At 52.3% G+C, this 17124-nt stretch overlaps 1 protein-coding gene and 1 long non-coding RNA gene across 4 annotated transcripts; one reads left to right on the plus strand and one right to left on the minus strand.

Moving 5' to 3' along the window:
* Positions 1-1238: 1238 nt before the first annotated feature.
* LOC132655122 (uncharacterized) lies at positions 1239-12833 on the minus strand. The gene is made up of 3 exons (XR_009592760.1): positions 12439-12833; positions 8138-10682; positions 1239-5549 (listed from the first exon to the last, which is right to left on the minus strand). It is a non-coding gene; the product is annotated as an uncharacterized LOC132655122 (long non-coding RNA).
* On the plus strand, positions 12145-16447 carry Slc25a39 (solute carrier family 25 member 39). 3 transcript variants are annotated; one of them, XM_021642752.2, is made up of 12 exons: positions 12145-12300; positions 12987-13086; positions 13204-13263; positions 13544-13588; positions 13804-13937; positions 14511-14578; positions 14703-14827; positions 14998-15171; positions 15458-15567; positions 15750-15831; positions 15910-15990; positions 16085-16447. In XM_021642752.2, exons 2-12 carry the CDS (start codon positions 13002-13004, stop codon positions 16198-16200), a joined length of 1080 nt encoding a protein of 359 aa, XP_021498427.1. In that variant the 5' UTR covers positions 12145-12300; positions 12987-13001; the 3' UTR covers positions 16201-16447. The 3 variants fall into 3 exon arrangements, with proteins under 3 accessions (XP_021498427.1, XP_060242612.1, XP_060242613.1); XM_060386629.1 differs by lacking the exon at positions 13544-13588; XM_060386630.1 differs by lacking the exons at positions 12145-12300; positions 12987-13086; positions 13204-13263; positions 13544-13588; positions 14511-14578 and having other exon boundaries at positions 13849-13937.
* The last annotated feature ends 677 nt before the right edge of the window (positions 16448-17124 follow it).

Raw genomic sequence — 17124 nt, forward strand, 5'->3', positions numbered from 1 at the left:
ACCACAGCCTGCTCGACATCACCTCATGTGTGTTGCTTTCAGCGACTGTAATACCTTTTTTTAATTTTTATTTTTATTAATTACAGTTTATTCACTTCGTATCCACCCTGTAGCTCCCTCCCTCCCCCTGTAATACATCTTTACTCCACCAGCTATTTCAAGGACATCCCTGTACCCTGCTCCTCCAGAGGACCAGGGTTCGAGTCTCAGCATCCACTTGGCAGCTTACATCTATAAGTCCAGTCCCAGGGGATCGGACACCTTCTTCTGGCCTCCATCCACAATGCACATCCGTGGTGCGCAGGCAAAACACTTGTACACGTCAATAAAACCAATGCTTTAATTATAATAAAAATATTTGCTATTTGTTGAATTTTTCAGGAATAAAACCACACTGGACCCTAAGAACAGGGAAATTTATCTTTTTCCTTTATATTACAGCTTGAACTCTGTGCTGGTTTCTAAGTGTTATGTGCAGGAAGACCACAGGACTTATGCATTTCTTGAAGGTTGTTTTGTTTTTGAGAGTGAGGATAGCCTTGAACTCTGGATTCTCCTCTTGCTCCTCTGACACCCCCACATCAAGCAGAGGATGATGGCCATCCTTGGATTCCTTCATAGACATTTCATTCTTAGCTCTTGACACGTCGACATAATCCTTTGGAGGCCGATAGGAAATGGGGAGGGAGGTGTGCTCGCCTCGGACAACTCCTCGTGAGATCCCAATCCACTGCACACAGTGCTGAGCCACTGGGGACCTCCAGCACGCTAGCAAAGTCTCAACATGGATCTGAGACCAGGGTGGTGACTGCTCCCCCCTTCTTTACAGAAGTCTCCTGCGGTGACCTTGCCCCTTGCCCCCCCACCTCATCTCCTCATAGTACACCAACCTGATTGATGGTTACTGGTGCTTGAGGCTGGCATGGGATGGTCTGATTGGCCCTTCAATCATAAAAAGGCTTATGCACAATAAAGTCAGATCTGCGCCTTGAGTCTGGTCCCCCAAGTCTGATTCCCCCGATTTTGCGTGGGCTCCATCGCCTCTCAGTTCCCTTCCAGCCGGTTCCTGATCCCCACAATGAGGTATTGGTTGCATGTCCTATCATCCACCACAGGGTTTATGTGATCACCTGCCGGAGCCTGCCGGCAGAATCGAAAAGTACCTGAGTGGGGAGTGAGGATAAATCATACTTCACACGGCACGGGACAGGCTTGAGAGGACTGTCAGTCTGACTGAAGCAGCCCGGGTTTATTCCAGGGTTCATTATTTATAGGCAAGTGACATCAATACAAACAGAAAAAGGTGTGGAACCACCTAATCTTTTTTCAAAAACTACTTGGTCACAGGTGTGTTGCTTTAGCAAGCGGCCATTTGCATCCAGGTGCCGGAGGCTTCCGAGTTACCTGGAGCATCCGGGACTGTCTCTCAGGCTGGCTTTGTCTGTAGCTGCATCCCACAGCTCTCCACAGGTCTCCCTTTTTTAACTTTAAAAGACCATAGCTTAAGAGCTATGGAGCAGAAGATTGTGCCTGTCTTAGGTTGTCTCTCTTGAAAGATATAGTCTTACCCATCATTGGTACATGAATTCCAGCATTCATGCCTGTCTTAGGTTGAATATACCTCAGAGAAATCTTCCCCTCTCTGACTACCAACCTCCGCTAGGGTAAACACTGGAGTTTAATCTTACGCAGATCAGCTTTAACATTCCAGAAGGGCTTGATGAAGGTTTTAATTATCCCTTGCAGGAGACAGTCCTAACATGAGTAATGAGCTAAGTCCTATAAAAGATGGCCAGGAGGACCATAATACCTGCAATAATTAATCCAACCCTTCTTTTCGGTCTGTTTCTAGCATTCATAATCCCTTATCAGAATATCAAGCCTGAGAAACACGCACAGGAACCATAAGAGAAGGCTATCTAACAACCAGAACTTGCTGTCCATTTGAAAGCTTAGAAATACAGTTTGTTGGCTTACATTAATGGCAAGAAACATTAAAGTTTGGATTTGTATAAAAATGTTAGCATTACAAACAACAAAGTAAGGAAAACATACATAGGCATTCTGCAGCAAGCTTGTGTTGGTCTGCCGAAAACCAGAATCAGACCAAAGTCCCATAGTCCTCTTTCTCATTCTTCCCGATTTTGTTGAGAATTGTCCTAATTATCAGACAAATCAAGTCCAGTCCCATTGTATCTAAAAAGTTTATCTGCACAATTTCTTCTCCCTTGAGTAGAATGAAACAAAGGTGAATCAGGAGCTAAGGTCACCGTCCTTTCACCATCAGGACTTTCCGCAGCAGCGACATCCTCCTTCCGGGGAGCATTTCCTGCAAATTGCACCAGACTTTCTGGGATCCGTCTGGCTCCTTCTGCGTCCTGCGGGAAAACACAGACATGCCCTCTTCCCCATACTAACACAGGGCCAGGGCCCTGCTATCTTCCAGTAATCGGATCTTTCCATTTCACTTGGGCATCATCATCTTTGGAAATATCCTTGATTAAGCATCTGGTTGGTGACTACATTACTAGGACTGTAAAGCTGCACTCCCATGCTACTGATCACATCTCTACCCCACAGATGAACAGGAAGGCCAGGAACAATGTATGGTTTAAAAGTTCTCTCGTGTCCTTCATCCTTCCAAGTTAACTCCTCACTACTTCATTTAGGACACTGGCTTTGTCCTATTACTCACAATTGTGTTATAGAGGATTGTTTAGGCCAATGCCTAGGCCACTGATCAGCAGTTAAAACAGAGACATCAGCTCCTGTATCCACTAACCCTATAGATTTTCTTCCATTAATTTGTAACACCAGTTCAGGTCAATTGGGACCGATAGCTTGTAACCAATTAGTATCAGAGAATCCAAAACCTGCATCTCCTTTCCCATCCTTCTTACTTGCATTTTTTTGTCTGAACTTGAGGGAGCAATATTAATTGAGCTAATCTTTGACCTTGCTTTATTACAGAAATTCCATTTGGAGAATGTGTCATAATTTTTATCTCCCCTTCAAAATCAGCATCAATTACCCCAGGAGCTACTAAAATTCCCTGCATTGTAGTACTACTTCTTCCTAGTAATAATCCTACAGTCCCCCTAGGTAACGGGCCATAAACTCCTGTAGGTAGGGCCTGCATCCCCATTTCAGGAGTTAATACTGTGTAGGCTGAGGAACTGAGGTCCAGTCCTGCGCTACCTTTGGTTGCTCTACTGAGGTCCTGAATGGATTTTTTGGCTGAGGGGACAAAGTTCTGTAGCGCCCCATAATATCGTGCGGGGGCCCGGGGCTGGACTCTCCTCCTGTTTTCCTGCATTAAAGGGTATCCTGAAGCATCTCTTTTAGACCTACATTCATTAACCCAATGCTTTCCTCCTTTACATCTTGGGCATAGACCAGGTTTCTTTTGATTTCCTCCTTTCTTACCAGCATTATTAGGACAATTTCTTCTTTGATGTCCCACTTGCCCACAGCCATAACAACTTCCAATACTCCATTCTTTGGGCCTTTCTATTGCTGAAATAACGCCTCTTTAATAGTCTTCCCTTGTAGGGTGGCAGCCATAGCTACTCCTTGAGTATAAAATGGCCCAATGTCAGAACATAGCCTAATATAATCAGAAATATCTCCTTTCTTCCTAAAGGGTCTCAAAGCTGCTTGGCAGGCACTGATAGCATTCTCATAAGCCAATTGTTTTACCAGTAATAATCCAGCATTTTCATCGCTTATAAGTCTGCTTGCTGCTTGCATTAATCTTGCCACAAAATCTTGAAATAACTCATCAGGTCCCTGACAGATTTTAGACAAATGCTCCACCTGTCTACCTGTTTATTCCAGGCCTTTCGGGCAGCAGCATTCACTTGAGCATAAACTGCCACATCAAAATCCAATTGCTTTCCTGTTTCCCTATAGGTTCCTTCCCCAGCAAGCATGTCATAAATTATAGGAACTCCCTGAGCTTGATTGAGTTCAGCTGTAACTTGACAGTGCTTTGCAGAATCTGATTTCCGTATTAAATAATCTCCTCCTGATAAGCATGCTCTTGTTAATTGCTTTCAGCCTCTGGGCAGAGGGCCTCAGTAGACAAAGATTTTCACAGAGCTTGAGTAGAAGGTGCTGTAGGACCATATTGAGACCATGCAGTTTTTAATTATTTTAGTTGTTTAAAAGGAATAGGAGCATGGACTCTCACCCTATTACCCTGACTGTCAGGTTGTTCTAAAACTGGAAAACCATAAAACTCAGTTATATCTTCTTTCTGCACAGCTTGTTGTAAAGATGCTTGTCATGGGGATACAGTTGCTTGGGCAGTGGGCAAAGGACAAGGCCCACTCCTGTTTTGAGCTATAGCAACTGTAGCCATCCCAGGAGGAGGATCCAAGCCTGTAATCAATGAGGGAGTTGGAGTGGGGGAATTGAGCCTCGTTTTCCCCAATCCTTAATTCAATTTCCTGTTTATTTCCTCCAAGCGTCATTCCAACTTCTTAACTTCCTTTTGCCAAGGCTCAAGTTTTTTAACACTCATAGCCTGAATGGGAGGATATCTCTCAGAATCCTCCAGCTCTGCAACTTCATCAGGATCTAAGTCATCCTTAGTCTTCTTCTAACAAAGAATTATCATCATCAGAAGAGACATAGAACTCTTCAGGAGGAGCCGATGGTTTATTTAATCTTATTTTGTCTCGAAGCCTACTGTTTGTTTTTCCTCTTTCTTTCTGACCCTGAAAGTTTCACTTTCTTTGTCTCGAACTACAGAAACAGAATGTCTCTAATTAAAGACCACGCAAAAAAAACAAACAAACAAACAAACAAACAAAAAAAAACATGACACTACTTCCTTGTCCCTTTTTTACTCTCAATTTTTCCCACCACGCCTCTTTACGATCCGGACTCATCAACACTGCGCTGTCCTTCACTGCTTCCCCCGTATCCCAGGTCCCTGTTTGGGCGCCAACCTGCCAGACCTGCTGGCAGAGTCCAACAGTACCCGAGTGGGGAAGTGAGGACAAATCATACTTCACATGGGATTGGCTTGAGAGGGCTGTCAGTCTGACTGAAGCAGTGTGGGTGTATTCCAGGGTTCATTATTTATAGGCAAGCAAGTGACATCAATACAAACAGAAAAAGGTGTGGATCCACCTAACCTCTTTTCAAGAACTACTTCCCCAGGTGAAAACATAACAAAACAGCTTAACAAGCAACTGCCCACGCCACAGTGCGAGTCCTGGTGATCCAACTCAGCTCATCAAGCTTGGCCACAGGTGTGTTGCTTTAGCAAGCGGCCATTTGCATCCAGGTGCTGGAGGCTTCCGAGTTACCTGGAGCATCTGGGACTGTCTCTCAGGCTGGCTTTGTCTGTAGCTGCGTCCCACGGCCCTCCACAACCACCAATACAGCAAGGAGGGACTCCGTCCCAGACCACGCAGGATTTCCCCTGGGGGTGGTCCATGTCTCGGTACCCAGTGCAGGCACCATCTAGCCACCCCCTCCACCTCATCTTTGGGCCGGCCAATACTGTCAGGCATCATTCGTATTGTGGGACACTGTTCCTGGAAAGACATAAAGAAACATCGACTCAGGCTGGAGAGATGGCTCAGAGGTTTAGAGCACTGACTGCTCTTCTAGAGGACCTGGGTTCAGTTCCCGGCACCCACATGGCAGCTCACAACTCTCTGTAACTCCGGCTCCAGGGGATTTGACTCTCTTACACACAGAGGCAAAACACCAATGTACATTACTTACTTACTTAATTAAAAAGAAAGAAACATCTACTCCCCCTGAATAGGAAACTCATGACGGGTCAACTTAACACCACTAAAGCACGACTTGGTAAACCAAGGAGTTTGTAGGAGTTACTGACGGGGAGTCCTGATGTCGAAGCTGCAGCACGAAAGCCTGCTCCAGCATGGGTGATGACTCACAAAAGCTGGAACTGTACAGCCTAAAGGCAATTTAACAGCTCAGAATCGCTTCCTCCCCTCCCCTTCCAACCCCTCTCTCTGTTCCACAAGCCCCCCTTCCTCTTCTCTCCTTTCAGCAGCCTTTACTGCTTATTTAATCCTCAGGGAGGGAGGAGCTTTGTGAATCTGATAAGTTTCAGGGGCCAGAGGTTTAAGGAGCCTTACTTAGAGTCTTAGGGAACCTCCAGAAAGTTTCAACTCGGGAAATTGTTACCCAACACCACCTAATTTGCCAGGAACTCAGGTTCCTCCTTCCTGGAATGGGCCCACACAGCCTTGGCATACTCTCCACGCAGTCATGTGACATTCAAATGGGATAATGGATGTGAAGAAATCCTGTAAAACAGCGCACTAAAAGCAGAGGGACCTTTTTGGTTTTAGGACATCAAAGGGTTCTTATGACTAACCTCATGCTCTGTCTCTGAAGCAATGGGCTGGTGCCCAGGCATGGAGGCTACCCTTCCCAGACCTTAGCATCATCCCCAGGAGCCCAGACAGAGACGAGGAATGAAAACTGCAGGGATGCAGCCAGGAGCTTTCCAGGTCACAAGCCGCCTTTCTCCGCTGAGACCCCAGCATCCCTGAGAAGGAAGCAGGACTCAGGAGTATCAATGTTTTCGTCTATTGAAGAAACTGGGGTTCTGTAGCTGGGGGTGGGGGCGGGGAGCATTTGCCTGACACAGGTCTGGGTTCAGTCTGGTGGGGAGAGGGAGAAGAGGTCAAAGATCAAGCTCCTGTGAAGCCTGGGGAGGAGACAGGCCAACCAATTAGAGGAGAAAGCTGTCCTCCGTGCATCAGGCTTTCCACCACCTGTTGGGAAGGCTGCCAGCTGGGCTCACCCTATTTCAGTGTTTGTAAAAAGCGAGGGCTTAGCCATATGGGGTAACTCAGCACTGGGGAGGCAGAGGAAGGAGGATGTTAGGTTCAAGGCTAAGTAGGCTATAGAGCAAGACTCTGTCTCTACAAGCAGATAAGCAGGCTAAGGCTGTAGCTCCGTTAGGGAGTACTTGACCGGCATGTAGGAGACCTGGGTTCCAGCACCCCATAAACCAGCAGTGGTGGTGGATACCTGTAGCCCCAAGGATTGGGAGGTAGAGGCAGGAAGACCAGGAGTTCAAGTTACTCAGGGAGTAGAGTAAGGCCAGCCTGGCCTGGGTTTTTGTTATTGTTTTTGGTTATTTGAGGCAGGGTTTCTCTGTGTAGCCTTGGCTGTCCTGCACTCACTTTGTAGACCAGGCTGGCCTCGAACTCACAGAGATCTGCCTGCCTCTGCCTCTGCCTCCCAGAGTGCTGGGATCACAGGTGTGTGCTACCACCACCTGGCTAGCCTGGGCTGTTTTATTTGAGCCCTTGTCTCAAAAAATTACAAATCAAAACAAACCTCAGAGCCAGTCCAACCAGAACAGCAAATGTGTCCTGCTAACACTTACTGTGATTTTCATCACAGTAGCCTTCCCGGTAAACTCTCCCCAGATCTTTAACACAAACCTTTGTGATGAAGTTCAGTTAGTGTTTTGTTTCTTGGCCCCCCTCTCCCCTCCCCTCCTCCGGCCTTATTCAAGAATGGGCTTGGAAAAGGGACTGCTAAATTCTTGAGAGGGTCTCAGCCCAGTGAACACCACACGCTGAACTGGAACTCGCAGTTCCCAGAGGCAGCGGGCACTGTGTGGGACAGGGAGGGGCCTGCCCAATGCATTCCAGCGTCCAGAGCCTGCTTTGGGACACTGCTCTCTACCTTTCCTTTAAACACCCATGGGTGAACTGTATAGCAGGAGCCTACAATCCCAGAACTCAGGCAAGGGGGGGGGGGGAGAGGAGGATCCAGAGTTCAAAGCCAGCACTTAGAAACCAGCATAAAGTTCAAGCTCTTGCAAGCCCGGGCACCTGCGTTTGACCCCCAGCAAAAGGATGGATAAAGCTGGGACTGGAGAGATAGAGACAGGCAGAGCCCTGGGGAGGAGGGGGCGGGGATCACTGGCTTGTTAGCCTAGACTACTCTGACAAGCTCCAGATTAGTAAGATGACCTGTCTCAAAAATAAAGCAGACAGTGCTTGGGGAATGACATCCTCGGTTGACCCCTGACCTCCACACACACAACACCTGCACACACAGACATACATACACAAGAAGTTGGGATGAAGTTGTTACCTACTTCTGATAACCATAAACAACTTACTCATGCATGTGATTTCCTAGGAAAACAGAGATGTGGAGTTTTCTTTTTCTTTGTGCTGTTGTTGAAATTTCATGTTGTATCAGAATGTTCTACTCACTACAGGACATTTCAAAACTCCGATTACTTTTGAAGATCCACAGCGGCACTGGCCTCGTATATTTAAAAAATGTCCCCTAGGGGGCAGTGGCGTTCCTGCTAAGTGCAAGTGTCCAGTATCCTGCTTGTCCGACTTTCAGGTTTCCGATGCTGGGGATGGAACCTGGGACCTCGCAGGTGCTGGGCAAGCAAGCTCCCTACCATGGAGCCATGTTCCCAGCCCGAACGTTTTGCCTTTGATATTGTTTTACGTCAGGATGCAGATCTCTGACTCTTTCAGGGAGTGTGAGGTGGATCACAGGCCTGTCGTGAACTTAGCATTTCCGTAAGGTCAGTTTCCGCTGCTGCAAACAAGGCTCCGCTCCAACCGAGGACAGCCTGTCTACCATTTTGTCCTTGTGAAATCGGTTGGCTAGGGGGAACCAAGTGGCTTGGCTGAGTCAGGGTTTAGACTTTTAGAACGCTGAGAGTTACTATGAGTCCCTAAAGTGACTCATGCAAACAGACACTCCTAAATCCATGCTTCAGCAGTCGGCTCTCTGGAAGCCGGAATGGAGGCCAGTTCCGGAAGGGCTTCTGGGGGACACGTCTCTGCAGGACGCATTCAGGGTAGGGTGTCGCAAATGAAGTACTGGGGACTCAGCCACACACCACCCCTGCTCGGGCCACCAACAGGAAAGCATGTTGGCAGTGGGTCTGAGATGGGTAATTACACTGTGTGTTTGTTTGATGGTGCTGAGGATTGAACCCAGGGTCTTGTGCTCCCACACTGAGCTACAGCCTTAGATGAACATTTGCCTTAAATTTCAAAACTAAACCATCCTTGGAGGCTGAGCATGGTGGAGCACGCCTTTAATTCCAGCACTCAGGAGGCAGAGGCAGATGGAGCTCGGAGAGTTCAAGGCCAGCCCGGTCTGCATAGTGACTTCTAGGCTAGCCTGGTCTACACAGTGAGATCCTTTCTCTCTCTCAAAATAAAATAAGATAAAAATAAACAAAAGCAGCTCTCTACTAACTGGTTCTGATCCTAGGTACCTTTCAAGAACTTCAGAGAGGTTGTTAAGAATGAGGCAATGAGCCAGGCCATGGTGGTGAAGGCAGGCAGAGGCAGGGATAACTTTTGAGTTCCGAGGTCAGTCTGGTCCACAGAGTGAGTCCAGAATGACCCAGGGCTACACAGAGAAAGCCTGTCTCAAAAAAACAAACAAGCAAAAAGAACGAGGTGACCAGCGTCAATACACCAATCACCCGGACTATCAGTCGCTGCATTGTCTCTGGTCGGCTCGCTTGCTCTGCCCCATCCCCCCATCTCATCTGAGACTTAGGGTTTCCTTCACTAACTAAAGAACGCATCGCATCGTGTGTTACTTAAAATCAAAGCTGCTGGCCCACCCTTCAACTCCAGCACTTGGGAGACAGAGATGGATGGATCTCTGTGAGTTTGAGGCCAGCCTGGTGTATTTAGTGGATTCTAGGGTAGCCAGAGCTACATAGTGAGATATTGTCTCAAAAAAAACCAGAATAAATAGATAAATAAATAAATAATTGAGGCTGCTGTTCCCGCGTCATCACAGGGCATGACTGGGCCCACTTTTCTCCATTTCCCTGTGACTTTGCCACCCCTTCCTTCCCTTAGGTTCCCTGGTCCTCCCTGGGCCTGGAATTTGGATTTCTCTCAGGAGAGTGGGACAGAAGTCAGTAGCTGGACAGAAGTCCGGCACTTCGCCTCTGGAAGGTTCCACCAGACGGTGACAATGTGGCCCTTGGACAGAGAGGTGCTGATGGGGTCCTGGCTTTGGGCTCCATGTTTCCACGGGCCTTGGGGGAGGGTTCCCGGCTCCTGCCCGCCCCTGGGCCTGCCCAGCTAAACTCAGCCTCCTAAGTAGCTCCTAGCCGCCAGGCAGGATCGACACCAGTTTTTCACCACCATCTGCTGCTGCCATTGCCAGCCCTCTCCGGTGCAAAGGGGTGGCTTGGGCCTTTTCGTCTGTATGATGGCCACATGCTGCCTCCAGGGCCCACTGGACTCAGTGTGGCTCACTCGGTGAACTGGGCCAGTAGCCACCACCTCCTCAGGCCTCCCGGCTTGCAGCTCTAGCCAGGGCTTGGGCGTTTCTAAGGTCGGTCAAGGTTCTCGTCCCGCCTTGCCAACCTCATGGGTGAGAATCTCACGCCTGAGCGCTCTCGCACAACCTCTCCAGGCTGCAGATTTGCCTTGGACGGTGCAAGCCAGTAACTTGAGTCACGTGAGGGGTGTTGCTGGGGCAGGCCGACCTCAGGGAGGGCAGGTTCTTTTGAGCGACCAGAAGTTGGGACAAGGGGTGGACAAAGAACCAATGTGGATCCTTCATGCCTGTAAACTCGGCGTTTGGGAGGCAGCAGGATCGGGAGTTCAAGGATATCCTTCCCTCAACATGGAGCTTAGGGTTAGCCTGGGCTACTTGAGACCCTGTGTCAAAACAAACATAAAACAAAACAAAACTCCAAATCATCAATAAGAAGAGGAAAGGGAGAAGGAAAGAGGGAGAAAAAGATTACCCATAAGGCCTTCGGTTTTCTCCTCTGCAGACTAGGAAAAAAAAAACTCTCAGGTCTGAAACTTGGTAAAGCATTAACTTTGAAAAGGTCTTCAGCGGGGGCGGCGTCCCCAACTTAACTGACGACTTTCGGGTCACTTTTAAACAAGGTCCGGAGCGAGAGAAGAACGGGGAGGGCGGGGGAGGGTCTACTGCGCAGCCCAGGCTATTCCGGACCCCGAACCCGGGACGCAGCTCCCGCCCTCAGCGTCTCGCTCATTGGCTGCTTCCCTGACTACCCCGCCCTCCGACAGGAGTCGCGAGCTACGGCTCGACCGACCGGGTTTTCCCAGGGAAGAGCACGGTCGGCCCGTCGGCATCCACGTGCTGGCCGGGCTGGTTGGGCGGCCCCAGCGCGGTCCGCGACCAGTTGGGGCTCGAGGGGCGGAGAAGGCGGCGACGTGGAGGCCGCGGCCCATCCTTCTTAAAGGCGTAGGCTCCCCCCGGGACTCATGCTCAAGTCCTTGGAGGCGAGGCGGACGGCGCGGCGTCGGGTGCCGAGCGGGTGCACGCGAGCCCACCCAGCACCTGGAAGGGTAGGGGCGCAGGTTCGAGTCTGGAGTCCGTCGCTCTCCGTAAAGTGGGGCGCCTAGGTCGGTAGCGACCTACAAAGGACAAGTTTCGACAGAGCCCGTTCTGCCTTGGGAGCTGCGGGCCGGCCAAGGCTACCCAGATCGTCTTTAAAAAAAGTAATAATAATAAACAATAAAAATAAGTAAAGCTTCGAGCTCTAAAAAGCCCTAAAAGCCTCGGACCCGTCAGGAAACACTCGCTCTCTTGCCCGCTCTGCGCACACTGGGTGTCCCCGGAGCCTGCGGTCCTGCAAATCTGCAAACCTTGCCCAGAGGCCCGCGGCTGGCCCGGGTCGGCTTGCACGCATGCCCTGGGAGTTGCAAGCTCGTCCCGCCAGCCGCGGCCGAGGCGGACACTCACGCCCGCCCGCGCGCTCGCCGGAAACAGCAAACTCCCGCCACCGGCGCCGGCACTCGGCGGGTGGATGCTTGCCATCGCCGCCTGGGCACCCCGATGACCTTCAAGAGCCGAACCCCGCGGCCCCTGCCTTTGCGAAGGGGCGCGGGGCGGCAGGAGCCCACGCGGTCGGGAGAGTTTCCGCGATCGCGGGTCCCGACCTCCCCCCTACCCCCGGGGTAGCGCAGCGCGGGGTGCAGGCTCCCGCAGCCCCGCGCAGCCGCCGTGCAGCCGGCGACCTTGACCCCGGGGCCGCGAAGAGCGCGGGGGCCCCGGGCCCCGCCCGCGCGGGTGGACGGGGAGGGGGAGGGACGCGGTGGGCGGGCCCCGTTGCACTCCGCGCGCGTGGCCACTCGGCCGCGGGGCGGGGCTCGGCTCTGCCGGGGGCGGGGCCTGCTCCACCGCTCTTCCCGGCGGCCGCTGTGCGGAGCGGGCGCGCGCGGACCCTGCACCGGCCGCGGAGCCGCTATGGGCCCGCCCGGCCCCTGGCGTGGCGCGCCTCAAGCACCGGCTCAGAGCCAGGTTCGTGGGTCGAGACTGGAGTGGGTTCTCCGAGGGTCCCCGGCTTGGGGACGAGTCGAGGCTGGGGGAAGGGATGGGCCTCGCCGGACGCCCCTTTGCTGGGCCTGGGCATGGAGTGCGGCCGAGTGGGTTTCTTACCGCGTCTCTGCTTCCGCCTCGGTTGAGCCCGCGGCTTGTATTGAAGAGAGAGAGGAGGCAGAGTGTGTCCTTCCGTTCAGGCCTCATGGCCGGGCCGGGCTGACGGTGGGGGAGGGCCAGCAATCTCGGGAAGGAAGGTGAACCTTCCTCTCGATCACTAGATTTGTTTACACGTTTCTCTCGATGCCCCAGTCCACCTCTCCTCGCCCAGGTCGCTCGTGTGCCCGCCCAGATGTTGGTTGGTGGGTCAAGGCTCAGGTGTTTCGATCTTTTGGTCTCTCAAGTCCAGAGGTACATAGTAAGCATGTGGCTGAGGAAATCGCTTCTTTCCAAGCGAATGACGTAACCTTGAAGGTCACCGCATCTCTTGAGCCTTGGTTTCCCTCTTGGCAAACTGAACACGTTTACAGATCTCAAAGGTTACGGAGGCAAGCTGTGGGTGAGCTGAGTGCACTCTTGAAGTGCCAGAGCGCCTCACCTCATGCTTGTCTCTGCCCAGGCCTTTCTTGTCAGGGAGTGAGCCCCATTTGACTGTGGTTTGTTTTCAGGATTGAAACTTCAAGATGGATAATCAGGATCCTGGGGGCATTAGCCCCCTTCAGCAAATGGTGGCCTCGGGAGCTGGGGCTGTGGTCACCTCCCTTTTCAGTAAGACCTGGGGAGTTGGGGGTGGATATGGGCTTGAGGTTGGAGGCGGTTTGGTTCTGGTGAAGAACGGAGCGAGTGAGGTCCTGAGGGAAACGTCACACCTTCCTCCTTCCCCAGTGACACCGCTGGATGTGGTGAAGGTCCGACTTCAGTCTCAGAGGCCCTCAGTAGCAGGGGGTGAGTACCTGCCTCGGGAGCCGGGTGGAGGGGAGGTGCCTGCCAAAGTAAGGATCTCCCAGCCCGGCACTGTGGCGCTCGCCTGTGATCCCCGCACTCTGGGAGGCAGAGGCAGGCGGATCTCTGTGGGTTCAAGGCCAGCCTGGTCTGCAAAGGGAGTCCAGACCAGCCAAGGCTACACAGAGAAACTCTGTCTCAGAAAATAATAAATAAGGATCTCCCAGAGATGGGATTGGGGGTAGGGGGCATTCCTGACCACCAGGGCTGACTTGTGTTTCAGAATTGACACCTCTCTCCAGATTCTGGAGTCTCTCCTACACCAAATGTGAGTGCCCCTAGCCCCAGGCTCCTGGGAGGGCCCAGGGAAGTGTTCCAGTGCCCCTAGAGTTCGTGGGGTGCCCATGGTCATACATAGTACATCATTCTAGGCCACACTAGCCAGCCTTTTGTCCGATACAGGAATATCCACATACCGGCCCAGCTATGTCACCCAGCAAAGTTCCAGGCCCTCCCATCCTAAAGTCCGTTCCCTTTCCCCAGCACCCTCCACTCTCCAAGCCCCAGGGAAGTGCCTCCTTTACTGCAATGGTGTCCTGGAGCCCCTGTACCTGTGCCCAAATGGTACTCGCTGTGCCTCCTGGTTTCAGGATCCTACACGATTCACTGGTACCTTGGTAAGGAGCAGCAGTAATGTGTACCCGAGGGACTCAGGTTGGCTAGGCTGCAGACATGGGGAATGCAAAGCAGGTGGATGGCTGCACAGTGTAGGAGGGGCTTGCCTGGGAGGCTGTTCTTTCAGAAGGGTTTTTTGGTCCTGATGCTAAGAATAAACACTAAGACCTAATACCTTAATACGTGCTAGTAGAGTATTCTACTAATGAATTGCATCCTAGTCCTCCATAAGGTTTTTTTGTTTTTGTTTTTGTTTGGGGGGGGGGTTGTCCAGTGGGGAGAGACAGGGTTTAATAGTCCTTCTTGTCCCGGACTCACCTTGTAGACCAGGCTGGCCTCGAGCTCACGGAGATCCGCCTGCCCGTGCCTCCCAAGTGCTGGGACTAAAGGATGTGCCACTAATGCCCAGTTACCTCCCTAAGGTTTTAAAGGGTGACGAGGAGCCTTTAATGGGGAGCTGGCATGTTTTGAGCTAACTGGCTCTTCTCAGGGCTGTGGGCAGAGGCTGAGGGCATCAAGCCAGGCTGCGCCCGAGCCAGTCCATCACAGACCTTGTTCATGTCTGTCTTGGTCAGGACGCCTTTGTGAAGATTGTGAGACATGAGGGCACCAGGACCCTGTGGAGCGGCCTCCCAGCCACCTTGTGAGTACCCCAGCCTTGGGATGCTTTCTTCTCATGACCCCCGTTGGCAGGGTGGGAAAGGGGTTGCTTGAAGGGTTTGGGAGCTCTTAAGTGATTTTTTTTCTGGCCTCTTTTCCTATCCCAGGGTGATGACTGTACCAGCTACCGCCGTCTACTTCACAGCCTATGACCAACTCAAGGCCTTCCTGTGTGGTCAGTCGTTGACCTCTGACCTCTATGCACCCATGGTGGCTGGTGCCCTCGCCCGCAGTGAGTACCCACTGGCCCTTGCCTCTGTGTCATCCCCCTCTCCCCCACCTGGGTCCCAGTCCCAGGGAATATGCCAAACCCTCAGATCCTGAGGCAAGAGCTGGGTTCGAATGCATAGCATCTCTGGCCTGACCTCCTTTCCCTATCGAACCAACCCTCCTCCTACCCAGTGGGCACCGTGACAGTGATCAGCCCCTTGGAGCTTGTACGGACCAAGCTGCAGGCTCAGCACGTGTCATACCGGGAACTAGCTACCTGTGTTCAGGCTGCGGTGGCTCAGGGAGGCTGGCGCTCACTGTGGCTGGGCTGGGGTCCCACAGCCCTCCGAGACGTGCCCTTCTCAGGTAGGCGCTCAGGTTCAGGGCGAGGGTAAAGAGCTCTTAGATAACGTTCAAGGGAGTCCCTCCTTCGTCACTGATGGCTGCAAAGTCACATCACTTCTCTGAGCCTTGGGTTTCCTCATTGTGTAAGGGTGGGCCCAGCAGGGACGGGGTTTGCCTAGGTTTTCCCGGAGTAAGTCCTAAAGAGGACCCGGTACGGAGCGGGCGAACCTGCACCTGGGATGGCTATGGGAGACGAGGAGTCTGGAGCCTGGCTCCCTCACTTACTGAGCGCCTCTTATTTCCCAAGCTCTGTACTGGTTCAACTACGAGCTGGTGAGGAGCTGGCTGAATGGGCTAAGACCAAAAGACCAGACATCTGTGGGGGTCAGCTTTGTAGCCGGTGGCATCTCAGGAATGGTGAGTTCACTGCATTGGGGGGTGAGGCCACCAGAGGTGTCTACAGCATCCCGAGTGAGGGTCAGGAGAGACGTCCAGAAGGTCCCCACCCCGCAGTGCCTGCCCGGGAGCTTGCTTGCCTTTCGGCCACCCTTGAGATCTGGGTCTGGGAATGGAGCTGGGCCCTCTCCTCACCCGACCAGGTGGCTGCCACCCTTACTCTACCCTTTGATGTGGTGAAGACACAGCGACAGATGGCACTGGGGGCCTTGGAGGCTATGAGAGGTGAGAGGGGGCTAGTGAAGGTGGAGGGCAGGCAGGGGCGCAAACCGGGGCCTACTGAGCCGGGCCTTAAATCTGCAGTGAAGCCCCCAAGAGTTGACTCCACCTGGCTCCTGCTTCGGAGAATCCAGGCCGAATCTGGCACCAGGGGACTCTTTGCAGGTGGGTGTTTGTCTGAGCACACGCAGCCTGTCCATCCGTGTTGTGTGTGTGAGGGGACCTGGACCCCTCACCGTGGTCTGTCTTCCCATCTCAGGCTTCCTCCCAAGGATCATCAAGGCTGCGCCTTCGTGTGCCATCATGATCAGCACTTATGAGTTTGGCAAAAGCTTCTTCCAGAGGCTCAACCAGGAACAGCCTCTGGGCCGCTGAAAGGCTGAGTGAGCCAAGTGCCTTCCCAGCCCTGTCCAGGCTGTCCTCACCCTCCTGCTGTTCCCCTTCCCAGGATCACCACTCGCCCACCTCCAAGTTCAAGACCAAATCTGACGATTGCCCCTCCTTTGTATCCCCCTTTATGTTTGTTGTGGCTTGGCCCTGACAAATCGAGATCTTGGGCCAGGCCGTGTTCTCGGCCCTGTTCGTTCCCTGTCTAAAGATGACATTCTGTGCACTGCTGTGACCGCGGTGTCTCGGGGTATGTGTGTACACGTAAGGGTCCCCAGTTAGACACAGTGACCCACACTTGTAAGTTCGTACTTGGGAGGCTGAGGCAGGAAGAGTTACCGCAAATACCAGGCCAGCCAGGATTACCTAACAAGATTCTGTCTTTAAAAAAACAAAAAAAATCCTGCAAACCCCAGGCATGGTGGCACACACCTCTAATCCCAGCCCTGGCCAGTTGATGACAAGCAAATCTCTGAATCTGAAGCCTGCCTGGTCTGCAGTGAGTTCCAGGCCAGCCAGAGGCCCTGTCTTAAAAGCTATCCACTTTAGGGGGCCCCAGTCAGGTAAGGATGGGGGTGAAAGGTTGCCCATGTGGTAGTAAGGCCCTTTCATGCTGTGCCCACTGTATTGGAGAGAGAGCAAGGAGCCATCACCCAAAGGGCATGCCAGGGTGGGGGGGGCAGTGCTGCCTACTTGCCAGTTGTGGCACGAAGGTTGGGCTACAGTTTGAGTCACAGTGGAGTTGGGTGGGCCTGCAGTGGGCAAATGTCCACCAGGCACACCCTCAAAGGGCTCTGCTAGGGACAGAGAGAGTGTTGGAGGAGTCAGATCTGGAAGGCACCTGCAGATGCACCAAAGCCTTCACACACAGGCACACACACGTCCTAAATTGTGGCCCCGTGCACTCCCACA

The sequence above is a fragment of the Meriones unguiculatus genome, chromosome 7 (assembly GCF_030254825.1).
Source record: "Meriones unguiculatus strain TT.TT164.6M chromosome 7, Bangor_MerUng_6.1, whole genome shotgun sequence".
In the NCBI taxonomy this organism is placed as follows: Eukaryota; Metazoa; Chordata; class Mammalia; order Rodentia; family Muridae; genus Meriones; species Meriones unguiculatus.